Here is a 16050-nt window from a genome sequence, read left to right on the forward strand (position 1 = left end):
AAGTTGTACTACTTTAGAGAATATGTGGGGAATTGGCAAAGAAAAAAGCAGAGCTTCATTAGCAAAAACAAGAACATTAACTGCATGAAGGAAAGCAATTCCCACAATAGAGCTAATGCAAAATCAATGCTGAAAATAGCAAAGGGAAAAATTGGAGCTAAGGCGAGTCATAGGAGAGTAGAGAAGGGAGGAGTACTGGGGAGGCAAGATGCTGGCAGCACCATTAATATAAAGAGGTAGGGTGAGGAGCTGGTAAGATAAAGAAGGAAGAGGAGTGAAAATACTTTCTCAAAAAAAACTCCAAAAACCTAAAACAAAGGAAAAAAAAACCCAACAAGGAAAAAATGCACATATTATCAAAAAGGGTAAGAAAGTTAAAAAAATATTATGGAAAGAAGATGGGAGAGATCATGTGGTTGGAGAAGTTATTATTACAGATTAAAGAGCTGCTATGAAATCCTTTGTACCTGGTATGGTGGAGGAATAGTGAAGCAAATTAGATAGGCAGCAAAGGGAATTAATAATATGGAATAGGGAGTGAGGATTTACCAGTACCTTTGAAAATGAGGGAGGAGTAGAAATTAGATATTGCAGCCCGGAGGGCATCCCTGTAGAATACCTGATGAGATATATAAATAAGAGTGTACTCACTTGAGAATCATAGTCATGGTTTCTTTTCTGTCTTTCCCTTGGAAAGGTAGAGTACCAGTGAGCATTTCAAACTGTATAGAGTAAAACTTTCATCAATTACATTACCTGGACAAAAACTAATTTTTGACAAAACTACTTAGCATCTTAACCTTCCAAAATTCATGCATGTTAACAATCAAGTCTGAGCAAAACAACTTCATTGTACAGTTTCAACTGCTAAGAACATTGAGCAGCCTTTGCCATTTTTAAAGCTGCAAAATATTTTCCTATATTGGTAACTTGCTTTACATCCTTTTATCTGAACAACTTAGACTATAATGTTCTGTGTTTAATTTCTGCCTAAAAATTTTGTCCTAGGGAGACTTGATCTGTACAACTGTATTTTTAGTTTTAAACAACAGGGGAGGGAGTAGGGGAAAAGGTTTTCCTTTGAAAAGTTAGTGATGATTTTTCCTCATGCAGAAATTTTTTAAAAGGTCAAAATTTTGAAAATTGGCATGTACACAGCCTTGGGAAGGGGAAAAGGTTAGCTGATTGACAAAGACATGCATGATGAAAAGTGGTTACTGTATGCATACAGTGGAAATAAAGCCTGAAGGAACACGGAAGAGCTACACAGTACGTGCATGCACATTCTACAGTGCCTGGCAGTAAGCAACAGACACTGCTAAAATACTGATTTGTTCTGAAAGTGACTGAGTAAAAATAGATAAATATAAAGGCACTCCTGTTGGACTGCAGTATGCTGCAGGGATATCAGATCTAAGTGAGGCAGTGAAAGCAGTCTGGGAGCAGTCACGGCAGCCAGCACTTAGGCAGAAATTGGATTTTTTTGGTTTAAAGATTGCAAAACTATTTAGTTCAATGTAATTTTATGGCATACAGTTAACGACATGAAAATTAAAATAATTATAAAGGAACCCTCAGAACAGGTTATGCAAACTTAAGTCATCCTGAACACAACGTATCCTCTATTCCCCTCTTTTCTGGTATGACCCAAACATTCAGCCTCCTAAACATAAGAAATGGAGTGGATAACTTGAATAAATAATGTGTGACTATAGTATTTGTAGATCTACAATAAGAGCATGAAGTTGCACTAATAGTATTCTTTAAAACACCATTTTATTGAAATAAAATTTGAATTCCTTACTGCCATCTCTTCACTACTGGTAGATGCTTTATAGTCTAGATAATATTTATTACTGATATATTAAAAAAATTAACTTTAATAATGATGCCAACATGAAAAAAAGACTACTTTTAACTTTAACACCTAGGACAATTGTCAGGAAGATGTGAGAGGGATAAGCCAGAACTATAAGTATAAAAAAATTTTGTGCTTTAGCAAGATCTTTATAAGGTGCACTTAAAAAAAAAAACCTTTTTAAAAAGGTAAATTTGGAGTGCTGCACTTACACTTGCATGAAATACAGTTTCTTTAACAAGCTCCTAATTTGTCATAAGCACACATATTTGTATTAACAGCTCAACATGTGTATTCTTTGTCACCCCTCCCAAATACTATATTCCAACATTAAGAAGCCAATAGTACTTATAGAATAAGCCAACATTGGCCTTTCCTACTTATGTTTTATTTCAGGAGGAGAGTACCTCAGTGCTTCTGAAAACTTTAAATGAATGTTTTTACTTGTATGGCATCCCTTAAAACTGTCACTGTTTCAAAGGATAAATTGGAATATAGTTCTTAACAATGGCTTAAGCATACTTCATGTCTAGCAGCAAAAGAAAAGAAGCCAAATGATTTGTTGAAATATCTTTAAAGTCTCAATTTCTATACTATAAATTCTAGCATAGAATTTATGTTCACTCTAGTTTCTGTGTACTTATACCACACCAACCGTCACTTGAATTTTTGATCAGCTCAGAAATTAAGAACAAGTTTAAAGTGGATACTTACAGATTGGTTATGAAAATTACAAACTATAAATGCAAGCAACAAAAATATGTCCTAGAAAAAGCTGCATTGTATTTCATATACTACTTTAAAGAATTTGGTTTTTAAGGTCATATTTTTATATTCAAGGTAGAAGCCAAAGTATTTAACATGCAGTGCACTTAAGACTGTGAAAGCCACCCCAATCACAGCTAACATCTTACAGCAATTTTCAATTACACCATATCCACTTGATAAACACCAAATTATGTTTTCTACCTTTATAAATTAAAGCTGAAGTTTAATTATGTTTGCGTTATCAACGATAAATATTCTGTAACTACAGTGTAATTATCTTTTAATTGACTGCTCTTAATGATAAAATGTGAGGTTGTGAGGAGTGTGTGTGCTTGTCTGGAGAGAGTTCAGTTATCAGGTGCTACTTTTACATAGTCAGTTTTCAGATCACAACAGCATTCTAATCATAAAGCCATAGGATGACCTATTTTCAGACACAGGAGTCCTTCTTGTACTATAAAGCACACACATTAGTTGTACTGTTACAGTTATGTAGCAGAAGCAGTAAGAAATGAATACATTTATACAGTTGTTTAATTTCCATGTCAAAAATGCACACAAATATTTTAAATGTTAAAAGTCTTTCAGCATTCCTTAAATAACAAACATGATCTATTATTATTTTCCAATTCATATTCCATATACATAATATTTCCCCTGACCCTGTAACTTTACAGTAATTACCTCTTGCAGAAACACCATAAGCAAGTCAGAAACTATATCCCATACCAGGTCAGTGTCATTTAGATCAACGTGATGCATGAGAACAACAGTTGAACAGTTGTCATTATTCCACTAACTTGTAATTGCACCGTAGATTCTAATTAGAAAGTTGCCAATCACCTTTTTCCTCTTGTATGTAAATTCAAATTTAAAATTTGAATATGAATTTCTTCCCCACTTTGGAACAGACAGCCTTTTTCTGTGTACTTCTGTATTTCTCTTGGTCCCTATAACATTCAAACTATTATAAAGTATTTGACTGAAATGATAATAAAAATATGGCATAAAATTGGTGTTTATATAAAACCTAATCCATGATCTTGGTCAAACTTTGTGGTGCTACTGATTTCTCACAATTAAGACTTCCTTTGTAGTTAAAATTCATGTAAAGCTCACCTTAGGGGTTAGTATTTGATTTGTTTCAACAGACCTTGCAAATCACAATTTTGCTATTATTTACATTTGCCAGAAACCTACCATTAAAACACCAAAAGACCACCAGTCTGCACTCTGTGTATGGCCTCGTCTGTTAACAACTTCTGGTGCCATATATTCCACTGTTCCACAGAAAGAGTAGGCTTTTTTTTCATGATCAATTGACTCCTTACTTAAGCCAAAATCTGAAAGGATAAAAGTAATTCCAAATGTAATTTTTAAAAACAATAAGTTCATGGTTGATACTTTAACCATAATATGAAGTGTTTTGCTTTTATCATTGGTATAGACAACTGAACACTAATATGGGACTTACAGGATTCTCCTTCCCTCCCCACATTATTATAGGTCCATAACATCAGATATACTTGTAAAGCAGGTATCTTACTGAAATATTTAGATTTTATTTATTTCAACCAAATTACACTACTTGCTTCCACAGCTAAATTACCAATCAGTTAAAATTACTTATTTTATCTTAGTGGTTTACCAAAAGGAAAATGCAAATATTTTACTATGAACAGAAATGATCCTAGTATTGCAATTCCTTTATTCACCTGTCAATTTGATATGTCCTTCCTCATCAAGCAGGATGCTAAAAAATAATAAAAATAATATTAAAAACGAATTAAAATATCTTAAGTATTATTTCAGAAAACATACTGACTATATTTACGAATAAACAGTAGAGGATACACAAAGAAGGGGAGAATTAAGCATGCATGAAAATGAATTATTAGAAGATACATTCAAACGACACATTTTGGTTTCCTTCTACTCTTTCTTTTTAAAGATTAAGAAACAGGTTTACTAGAATTTTATTCAAATATTTTATTAAATTCAGCATTTAGTAACAGTTTTGGCTAACTGCAGCACATGAAGCACTATTGTAATTGTTAGAAACAGAGACATAGTTCTATTTTTCTTATACCAGGTATGTTTTCATATGTATACATAACAGGTATTAATTTGTAATTACCATTTCAAAAGTTGTTGACCATTTCAAGTAAGATTGAGTAATAAATACCCTCATGTTGTACCAAAGGACAGGACCCACAGGCCCTATCCTATACTGGGAGCAGACCTTAGGCTTCCACCTTTTCACTTCAATCACAAGAAAGGCCACACTTCTCAGAGATGCCAACTGTCCTTGACTACCACTGAATATCACTGCATTGCAAAGCATGCAAAGTATTCAAGAACTCGATTTTGTAACATCCCTTACACAATGGATTTAGTTCTTCCATCTGCATTTCATCCTTGGGGGCAAGACATTACCCAGACCTCATTCCCTTCCTCTTTGCAGTTTCTGTGGTGGGAACCATTAAAGTCTGTCCTCAAGTGCCACATGCAAACACTGCCTTCCTGCCCACCAGCATATCAACACTTCCACCCAACTTGGTGTTGTCTGTGGGCTTGCTCAGGGTGCACTCAATCCCCTCGTCCAGATCTCCAGTGAAGATACTAAACAGGATGGGTCCCAACACAGAGGCCTGGGGATCACCCCTGGTGACCAGCCTCTGGCTGGATTCAATTCCATTCAGCACCACTCTCTGAGCCTGGTCAATAAATCAGTCTTTTACTCAGTCAAGAGTGCACCCGTCCACACCACGGGAAGCCAGTTTCTCCAAGAGAATGCTGTGGGAAATGGAGTCAAAGGCATAGAATCACAGAAGATAAAGGGCTAACATGTATGTCTCAAACACTGAAAGTCATTTAGCTCTGGGGCCAACCACAGACTGTTGCTAGTAACAGATAAGGATTGCCTGTAATAAGCAAGGATTGCTGGTAATGACACACTGTGAGAAAGAACAAGATGTGCCCAGAGAAGAGGCCATGCAGAGATAGGGCAGCACTTTTCTGGGACAAACATCCTCGTTCTAATTCCTGAAGATAAGCACAACCCAGTACAGCACAAGTGCAGGAATGAGGTTGAGAAACAAACATGGACTGTAGGGGAAGAAAAGATCACCCAATGTTCCCAAAGACCCCCAACCCATTTTCCAAAAGGTCTGAAAGAACAGACTGTGCCTAACAACTAATTTGTATAGCAAACAAGAAATTTACCTTCATGGCAGGGAAACCTATCTATAAAAACATCTCCCCAACAAGCCCCAGCTGACACTCCCCAGACCCTGGATGTCCCAACAGTTGGACTGGCAATGTAGCCAAGACTGGTGATCTCTTTTTCTCTCTTCCTCTCTCTCCCTCTTTAATTACCTTTTCTCTCTTCATCTTACCCCTTTACCTAAAGCTGACTGCATATGCTTTTATAGTAGGTCAGGGACTAAAATAGCAATTTCCATGCCAGGTATATAATTTACTAATAAAACCTTGTGGTTTTTTTCAGACCCTCTCACTTCTGTTGTTCCTTTCCACCACAAGCATTTACAAACTTCGTCTGGTCCTTTCCCTTTAAGGGTTGGATGTTACAAAAGGCTTTACTAAAGTCTAGGTAGACAATATCCAGAGCCTTTCCCTCATCCACTACACAGGTCACCTCATCATAGAAGATGATCATGTTGGTCAAGCAGGACCTGCCTTGCATAAATCCAGGCTGGCCTGGCCTGAACCCCTGGCTGTCCTGTACATGTGACATGATGGCACTCAAGATGACGACTCCATGACCTTCCCTGACAACGAGGTCAGGCTGACATCCTGGTTTCTCCTTCCAACCCTTCTTATAGCTGGGTGTCACATTCGCCAACTTCCAGTGACCTGGGACCTCCACAGTTGACCTGGACTTCTGATAAATGATTGAAAGTGGCTTGATGAGTTCTTCTACCAGCTCCCTCAGAACTCTTGGGTGAGTCCTATCTGGTCATATGGAGGTTCTAAGTTGGGGTTCTAAGTTGCACAGCAGTGTGCTGGCCATTTCCTCCTAGATTATGGGGGTTTCATTCTGCTCCCAATCTGTCTTCCAGCTCAGGGGGCTGGGCACCTTGATAACTGGTCTTGTTATTAAAGACTGAGGCAAGAAAGGCATGAAGTACCTCAGCCTTCTCTTCATCCTTTTTGTCACTATGCTTCCCCTCATATCCAACAAAGGATGGAGATTCTCCTTTTGCTGCTGATTTGTACAAATGTTTTTTGTTGTCTTCTGCTTCTGGGATTTCTCACATATTGATATTCCTTTCATCCTTGCTGCTGAAAGGACCTCCATCCCTTAACTCTACCTCTATGGCAGACCAAAGGACCTTGGAGAAACACTGTCCCTCAAAGAGTGGTGTGCCATCCAAAGGCTTACCTCTGGCTTTGCACCTATTCCCCTTCAAACAGAGTTTAAAGTTCCCTCAACAAGCCCCTGTAAGTCCTAAGCTAAGATCCTTTTTCCTCTTTGAGACGGGTGAAATCCAACCTTTTAAATGAAAATAGCTCATAAACCTCCTCCACCTCCCTCTGTTCAATTTATATAGTAAATTACCGAAGTTTAACAGTTGGGAAAAAGTGCACAGGAAGAAGTGCTATAGAAATGAAGTTAATACACTGCATTTCTCACACAGGAGCCTTACTTTTCTGGTTTTAGGTCCCGGTATATTATTCCAAGACTATGTAGATGGTCTAAAGCCAGTGCTAATTCTGCCAGATAAAATTTCACGTCATCTTCTGTGAACATCACCTGAAAAAGTAGCACAATGTATTTCACATGTGAAATCTGTAAAGGTTACACCAGCACAAACAAAACAACAGCAGTGGTGTTTCAGAAGGGTTTCTCACAATACTTGAATTCATTGCTACACAAAACACTAGAAAATTCAAATTTCTTAGTTATACAAAAACTAGGATTTTATAACCCACACTATTTCATACTTGAAATACTTGGACACACTTAAAAAAGAACTTTTAAAGGCAATATATTCTTCTTTCTGCTTTCAGATATTATTTGTTTCTGATTGTTCAAGAAAACAGACAGACACATTGTAGTGAAACTGAAATACTTTGGAAGCACTTAAAAAATGTAAGTACCTCTTGGTTGGATGGGATAATTTCATTCACAGACAACAAATGGACCAAAGAAGTCCAAATGCCACAATTTCATCCACAAAGTAAGAGAGAAGAAAAGTATATGTATCTTGATTTTGGAAGGTACTTTGAGAAAGTAGGTACTACGAAGTACTAGGCTCCTAGGTACTTTGAGAAAGAAGTTACAGCAATAATAAAAGCCCCAAGGTGCAGCCTTGTAACTGCAGATGTAACTGCAGAAAGCAGATGAAGGAGTAAACTAACAGGAGCTAACAAGGAGTAAAGTGAACAGCCTGCATAAGAGCAGAGGGAGCATCCCAGGTAGCAATCCCACTTTCTGGATTAGGAAGATAAACTACTCTCTGTTTATGTTAATTGATATGAACATATTGTCCCAATATATCAACTGTTGTGATCCCTGTCAGAATACATTACAATTCAACTCTTCTGAGACTACAGAAAAAGATAAAAATAAAACCAGATCCTGCATGATTTGATTCTATTTCAGTTACTACTCAGTTATTTTACTTGCTTTGTTTTTAGACTCTAAGACTCAATACCTTAAGATAAAGCATACAGACCCAGAAAAAAGGATGGCAATTCTTTTTTATGCAAAAGCATAAAAATTTATTTCAGCATAGCTGAAGATTTTAAACAAAAGTTAAGAATGGAGAATATGTTTTCCCCTTAGTAGTTTCATGAGAGAAAGCAATACTAAAGCTTGTACAATAGGTTGTTGCTGATGTTACTTCTACAAAAGAGCCAATATTTAGTGCAGACATATTCAAGAAAGGAAATCTGTATAAGAAACATTTAAAAGCTCAAATAATAAAAGATCCTATGAGGAGGATAATACACCCACACTTAGTTATTTAAAACCATTGCATGGGACTCGTCTTTCCTAACCTTAAATATCTGCAGTGTAGACATCTAGCTTGGAATTAATCACCTTTCCCTTGTAGACAATAGGAAAAAAGCAACAACTTTCATGTGATCTCTTTCAAAATCACATGGTGTGGTACGAGGATGATATTAATAGCATCCAGCATGCCCATTTCACTCACCAGTCATGAACTCTGCTTAGATTCAGGTACCTATAATGAATATTTCTCATCTAACCACATTAAATTTTATAAAATGTGAGTGGCTCAGAATGAAAAAAGTCAGGAAGCAGGAAGCCAATATACATTCTTTTTTGGGAATCAAGAACGAACTACAAACTTTAGGAGTATCTCAATTTTAGAGCATTAATAACCAATTAGTTACCTGTGGCAAAAGAAATGACAAAGGGCAACTTGAAACAGATGGCATCCTCAAAACAAATGTAATAATTTATGTGGTCAGCAGAGAAGTAAGGGTACATCTATACACAAAATAAATTCCATTCTACTCTCCTCTTAATAACAATAAGTGGTATTGCACTTACTGCAGTGGTAACCCAGCTGCCCCTGATACTGTTGTGGCAAAGGAAAATGGAAAGCAGCTACTGCAAGTCCAGGCTACCAGATACACATTGGATACAATCTCTATCCGAACAGATATTTGTTGTGAGGTTTTGAACAGGAGTAATGGATAACAAAAACTTAAAAATATGGCGAAAAATTAGATGTTAACATTTACTTCAGGAATTATAATCAAATTAAATTGAGGTAATGAAACCCTTTGAAGCTGTTATATCCTGTATCTACACAGACACATTACTATCATGACAGAGGCAAAACATTCACTTTTTGAAAATTACTAAAATAAGTGGTATACAAGTCTCACTTTTTAAATATTCATACATAATGCAATTTTGCATTCATAAAAAAAGAGAGTATCTTATCTGCCCCTGAATTCTGGATATCAAAACCAGCCATAAATATACTTTATATAAATCCAAGTTCTGAGTCTTATATTTAAACATGGCAACAAAAGGAGAAGATTTTGCCAGGTATAAAAAGCAGCACAGAAAGACTGCTTGTCTAAGACTTTTTTCTGAAATAATGTTAATTGCCATCAGCCCTTCTATGACGGGACTGTGCAAAGAAACCCAAAAAAACAAAAAATGTACCTGGTTAAAAACAGGTCAAAATTTTATTAAATGAAAATGGCATTTAAAATGTAAATTCTCCTAATACAGACAATTTATAAATTCTATCAACAGACAGTTTTTCAAATTTAAAAAGTGTACCTCTTTGGATAAACGTGTAAACAAGTCTCCTCCCCTGAGAAAATCCAAAATAAGATACAGCTTCCCTTCTGTCTGAAAAGCTGAAAAGATCAATTAAAGAGTTAAATATCACCTAACTTTATCCACCATTAGGAAAATAACATACCAAATAATTCACCCTTATTTTCATTATTAAAATTAATTTCTCTTTTGCCTTTGTGAGAAAATGTATTGAAATGAATCAGAGGTAACTGATCCTCTACAACAGACCAAGTAATTCCCATGCTATATGAAAGTAAAGCAAATCACCAATAAAGTTCCTTAAAAAATAAACTTTACTTAGGTTAACCAGCATTTTATTTCAGATTTTAAAGTAAGAAACTAGATTTAAAAGGGCAAACTAGTAACTAATGAACCTTTTAAAATCTAAAAATCTAAAAACTAGATGTCCCAGCTAAACAGGGACATTTACTATAGTCTGCAAAAGAATGGCAAATAAAATAGTGAAAGGTACATAATTTAAGCCACTTTAAAAAGTGAGAGAGGCATGAGGTTTAACTATAGGAAAAAACAAACCCTAAAAGAAAAACATGAGCTGAAGAAACCCCAAACCAAACCAAACCAGAAACTCCCCTTTTTTTCCACATGTTTAAAGTACTGATATCCTCCCCTCTTAATCATAAGTATTGTGCTACAGCTGTTCATACTATTAAAATTAAAAGACTAATTTCCACCAATTTCGATGCAAGTGGAATTAATGCCATTGCATACATTTTCTATAGAATAAACAAAGCAACTGTAAGAAAGAACTTAAAAAATGTATGTCATACAAAAGATTAGAGGTTTTGGAAAATAATGGCTAGTTATTAATAGATAACTGCTTTTAATAACACAAAGGGCTACAGACTCTCAGTTTTATAAAGATTTAACACCGCATGAGGTTAGTCATGTGCTTCTTTTGCATGAGAATTATTACAGAGCAAGTCTGCACCATTGGGACTTAACACCCTAAAGTTCTGTGATTTTCTGAACCACAGAGCAAATATTAAAAGCTATCTTGACAAACACGCTATGCTATAAAAATGAATTTTTCTGCAACTCACCATAATGTAACTTGACAATAAAAGGATGGTTAACTTCCACTAGGATATCACGTTCCATTTTTGTCCGAACCCGATCTCGAACTGCAACAGAACATGAGCGTGCAAGATGAAAAAAAAAGTTACATTATGACTCAGTATTTCTCAAATGTTTCTTGATGTACTTGCCATTGTATAATATTATAATTGTCTGCAGGTCATTATACCACACACAGCTGAGAACTCAGAAAATTTATTCCACATTTTTTTCTGCTAAATATGCATTTTGACTTGCTTCAGTTTTTGCTACTGACAAAACCTAACACTAGGCAAATAAATTTAACAAAAGCACATGAGATAACACAGTCACCCTTCAGTCAGCTCTATACTTAGTAAACCTTTCAAACATCACAAAAATTGCCACACCTATGTATAGAAAACATTCTGCTAGTGAAAAGCATAGAGAATTAAAGTCGTAGCAAAACAAACAGCATAAGTATAATCATACTATCATAAAGATGCTTGTATTAGTTTAATTCATTAAATAACTCACACTAAAAAAATATTAAGTTCTTTATGATTGGAAGGGATTTTTTTTTCATTTCCTTTATAATAAACTTAAAATAAAAATGCCATTGCTTCAATGTAGTGTATACTTCAGATTATATTTTTAAGGACATTTACTGAGAGGAAATGTGCATGGAGAAGTATATCAGACATTAGAAGCAGTTGCTGCTCAAGCTGCCTGTGCTGTCCATCCATGGTGGCTCTGAACAGGACATGTAAGTGCTCCTATGCCACCAGAGAATAAACCCAAATGAGCATCACATGCCAGCAATGCAGGAATACAGGCAGGGCAGTCAGCTGAGCACAGCACCTGCTTCAGCTGTTCCCCACAACTTTCCTGCCAGCTCCAGTCAGGGCTTGGTTCCCTTCTGAAGCTCTGAATCAGCCAGGATACAGATAATATTCAGTACTTTACACAGGGGAGAACTACCAAAGTTTGCTTTCAGTGGTTTAAGATGTTGCATTTTTCTCTTTCCCTCTATTCTACATCTTGTTACTGCTCCTTTCACAAATGTATCTTCCTGGAGGAAGCACCCCGGAGCAATGAAGTCCTGTCCAAAGTTTAAGCTGACAGCATTCCTTGTACAGTTAACAAGCCAGAGTTCTCAGATATTAAAACATAACGAGGCAGAAAAGAAAAAAGAACAAGAAGCAAAATGGTGTTAAGGCATTTATCTATATTTTCCCAGAACCACACACTTACAATAATACAGATACTTATGAAAAAGTTACATAGATATGTTTTCATGAATGAAACCATGAAGTTTCCATCTGCCTGCAGAACACATCCCTAAAAATGGAAGCTTATGAAATAAGTGCTCAAGTACAAAGCAAACATCACATCTGAATGTTGACCTTTGCATCTAAAGCCATTAAAATGTCACAAGATAGTTAGTTGTGCAGTTTAACTGTTTCAGTAGTTCATCCGAATTACAAGACTGAAATTCAGAATACTCTTAGGCAGGTTCAGGTGAAAAAAAAATGTAAAAGACTTTCAAGTGCCTGCAGCTATGCAGCAGTTACATGGAAAGTATAGACTTAAAACTCCAAGCAAAAGAAGTGTAAAGAACTGAGCTCATTTCAGATAATGGCATAAGCCATTATTTGACTTGACATCTGATTTTTGTTTGACTCTAATTTCCACGTGGGTTCTACTGGAAGTACTGATTTTTCTTAATATATTTGATTCCAAACACTCTAGCAATGTTTTGGCTGTTTCTCTCTCCACATCATAAAGGGGCACTGAAAGATAACACTTTCTATCAGAGTGTATTAATAAACTAGTCTCTGCAGTAAACAAAATTATATGTATATATTCTTGCATTTGCTCTAAACATTAGAAAGTTGGACTGTGTAGTTACATCAATGTGTTCTGGCTAATACAGCTGCATTTCTATGAAAATATTTTCTCTAATTTTGATTTGTGGATCAGGTACACTGTTTTCAAGTGTGGTCTTTTTATCTTTAATTATAGAGCACAAAAATAACTGTATGAAATAGATTTGAAAGAGCTAAAGAAACACAGACAAATCAAGTAATATGCTGTATTAAAGAATACAGTATTACATATATTAAAAAGTTGCAATCATGGAAAATAGAATTAATTCTAGTTAATTTCATATTAAAGTTTTAACAGTAATCTTAATTTGCTTGCAACGCTGCTCTTCCTAAAACATGAATCACAAGCAAGCATCTGATAATCCAGATACAAAGTGCTGAGGACTGTGGCATCCTCTTGATGTCGTCACCTTTCTGCTCAAGCCTTTTGCATCCTTGAATTCTTAGTGCCTCAGAGGGTCTCCTTTCCCAATTTGAGTCATGCTCTCAATTTCAGTATATATCAGTCTCTCCCATCTGTAGGCAAAACTAGAACCACAGCCTGGACTGTAATTTTTACATGAGGTTAAAACTGCAATCAAAAGGTGATGAAGAGAAGCCCTCAAACATCTTAAAAAGCAACTGCTGAGTGACCTCTGACCAGTCCTGAGCTATTAACAGGCTGGGGAATGAAAGGCTGTTGAGGATATTAATGTACCTTAAATGAGTGGAAATCAAATTCAGAAAAATAGGAAGTAAATAATGAGAATGACACGTGCCACAAAACACAAAGGAATCAAAATATAGGAAACTGTTCAAATACACAGCCCTCTGTAAGTGTAAGAACTGTGACATTCAGCACTAGATCTTAAGTGAAAAAATTTAAACATTTTAGCCGAAGTTTATAAATCAATGTTTTTGTTCTCCCCATCATTCTATAAATATTTGATGATAAAAAGGATTAAAACTGAAATTAAAACATTAAAACTGAAATTCAATATAATAATCGATAACATCGGTAAAGCACTACAGGCTGTTGGAGCCATCCCAAAATTATCATTTTGGTTTCAGTAGAGTCATAAAAAAGGGTAAAAAATACCTTATTTCTTTTTTCTTACAGAATTTTCTGAGACAGAATTGAGATTGTTCAGGCTTAGACTTATTTTGCTACTGATAGCATTCAAGATCAAAATCACTGAAGAAACAGATCAATCCACAATTTTTTTCTGCTCAAGTAACCTAGATGATTAACTTAAGATTTTATAAAATACATTCTACACCGAAATCATGTGCCAAGAGTTTGGCCAAGTGTACTGTATACACTTGTATATATACGTACTGTATACGTCTGTTTCAAAAGAAAAGACTAAATCATGTGCTTAAGAACTTCTAGAATAAAAACAGCCAATATAAAGTGCTTTTAAGTATCATGACCTAATTATAAACAGAGCAAAAGGCATTAACTGTATCCTTGGCGACACACAGCAAAGGAAAAACGGAAGGATATTAAGTTTCAAATAACAGCTCAGGAGCAAGTCAGGTGGCAGATGTAACACAACCCCTCCATTAACCCACCATCACCTAAGGAAAGTGGCAAGGGAAGGAGCCTGCTGTCCTCTCTAACTACCAACATGGTATTGTTAATCCTTAATCCTTCCAGGTTTATAAGACAAAGCAGTGTATTCTGCTATTTCCTGTTTCAGAGAAGAAAGCTGTAAGACACAATCTGTAGAGCAGCAGCTGTGTAAAGATTAGGTTTTGGTATAATGTCCCTGAGTAACCTTTTTTATTTATCTTCCCTTGTTCTAAACAATGCTTACCTTTCAAGGTGGCCTTTTTCAATACCTTCATTGCATAAAGCTGTCTAGCATCCGATCCTGAGATTTTTTTGACAAGGAAGACCTGCATTAAAAATTAGAAAGAATTCTTAAAAGAAAATAAAAGCAAGTCAGATTAATGTTTTTTGCTATGAAATTCAAGTAGTCACTATGATTTCAATGAAACTTTGACAGTTTTAGATTCTGCAAAGCCAAATCTCCTTTCATAATCTAAAAAGTTCATTCAGAGGATACTCTGCCAAATTAATTTTGGTCTAACTTAAGTAATTTTAGTGAGTAAAAAAAATAAATTGGATTCTCTCAGAAGTTCTTCCAAACTTGACACACAAAAATCTGCTTTTTAAAATTAATCTCTAGTTTTATCTTATTGAAAATCATAGAATGACACAGGAAATATGCTAATAAAATAATTTTCAGATATGACCATAAATATGTGAACAAAATTTGATCCAGAAACCTATATAAATCAATGTATAAATAAATTTTAAAAATATCCTAGTGTTGCATGTACCAATAAAGAACAACCAGCCTCAATTAAAGGGTGTTTCATTTCCTTCTTCAATATCATGGGATTTCTTGACTGGTATTGTTTTAAATACCCTTAACACAAAATTAATTTCAGTAGAGACAAATTTTAGATTTAGGAATGAAAAAAACAAACACCAAAACCAACTGTCACAGGTTTTCTGGCTGTGGACATGTATAGACACATGTTGTGGTTCATGAGGAAGTTAAACATTTATGTGAAATCAGTTTGATGTCTGGTTTTGTGCCCAATTCTCACTTATGTTAACATTCCTTGCATTACCCAGAGACTACCAGATCATTATCAAGAGACCTTGAAAAACATGCAAATTTACTTTTTTTTAAACTAAATGGGAAACAGAGACAGCTTCAAAAATTATTAGAACAAAATGATTTATGGATTTTTAAAAAATATTAATGATTTCTGCATAAAGGCTAAGACAACTGAGAACAAGGCTGGCATTTTTGCAGAAAATTGTGTCAGTTAGACAGTACAACGATGTGACTAACAGTAACTTACTACCACCAAAAGAGAATTGGACCTATTTTTCTAATTTCCCACCATATCTAAGGTGGTTTTTTACATGCTAGAGCTTAATGTCACATTCAGAACAGCAGCTGAGGATGAAAATGGATGTAAAGGCTCTCCTGTCCTGCCTTACATATTCCATTCAGTCTTATCATGTGAGCTTAATGTTTTGCTTTCAAGTTGGATTTGGACAACTAGAAGTATAAAAAATGTATGCCTAGTGAGATCTCAGTACTCATGAAATGTTAGAAACTTTGAGTCATTAACAGATGTTCAGATAAATATCAAGGTACATT

General features: G+C 35.3%; 1 protein-coding gene across 1 annotated transcript in view; it reads right to left on the reverse strand.

Moving 5' to 3' along the window:
- The window catches only part of RPS6KA3 (ribosomal protein S6 kinase A3), a 73747-nt gene that overhangs the window by 23255 nt on the left and 34442 nt on the right, over positions 1–16050 (reverse strand). Inside the window, exons 4-10 of the mRNA XM_066545419.1 lie at positions 14683–14764; positions 11003–11083; positions 9921–10000; positions 7297–7403; positions 4342–4379; positions 3827–3969; positions 652–722 (exon numbers count right to left, since the gene is read on the reverse strand). Coding sequence (XP_066401516.1) covers positions 652–722; positions 3827–3969; positions 4342–4379; positions 7297–7403; positions 9921–10000; positions 11003–11083; positions 14683–14764 — 602 coding nt within the window. The remainder of the gene's footprint in view (positions 1–651; positions 723–3826; positions 3970–4341; positions 4380–7296; positions 7404–9920; positions 10001–11002; positions 11084–14682; positions 14765–16050) is intronic.

Source organism: Molothrus aeneus, chromosome 2, assembly GCF_037042795.1.
Source record: "Molothrus aeneus isolate 106 chromosome 2, BPBGC_Maene_1.0, whole genome shotgun sequence".
Taxonomy (NCBI): Eukaryota; Metazoa; Chordata; class Aves; order Passeriformes; family Icteridae; genus Molothrus; species Molothrus aeneus.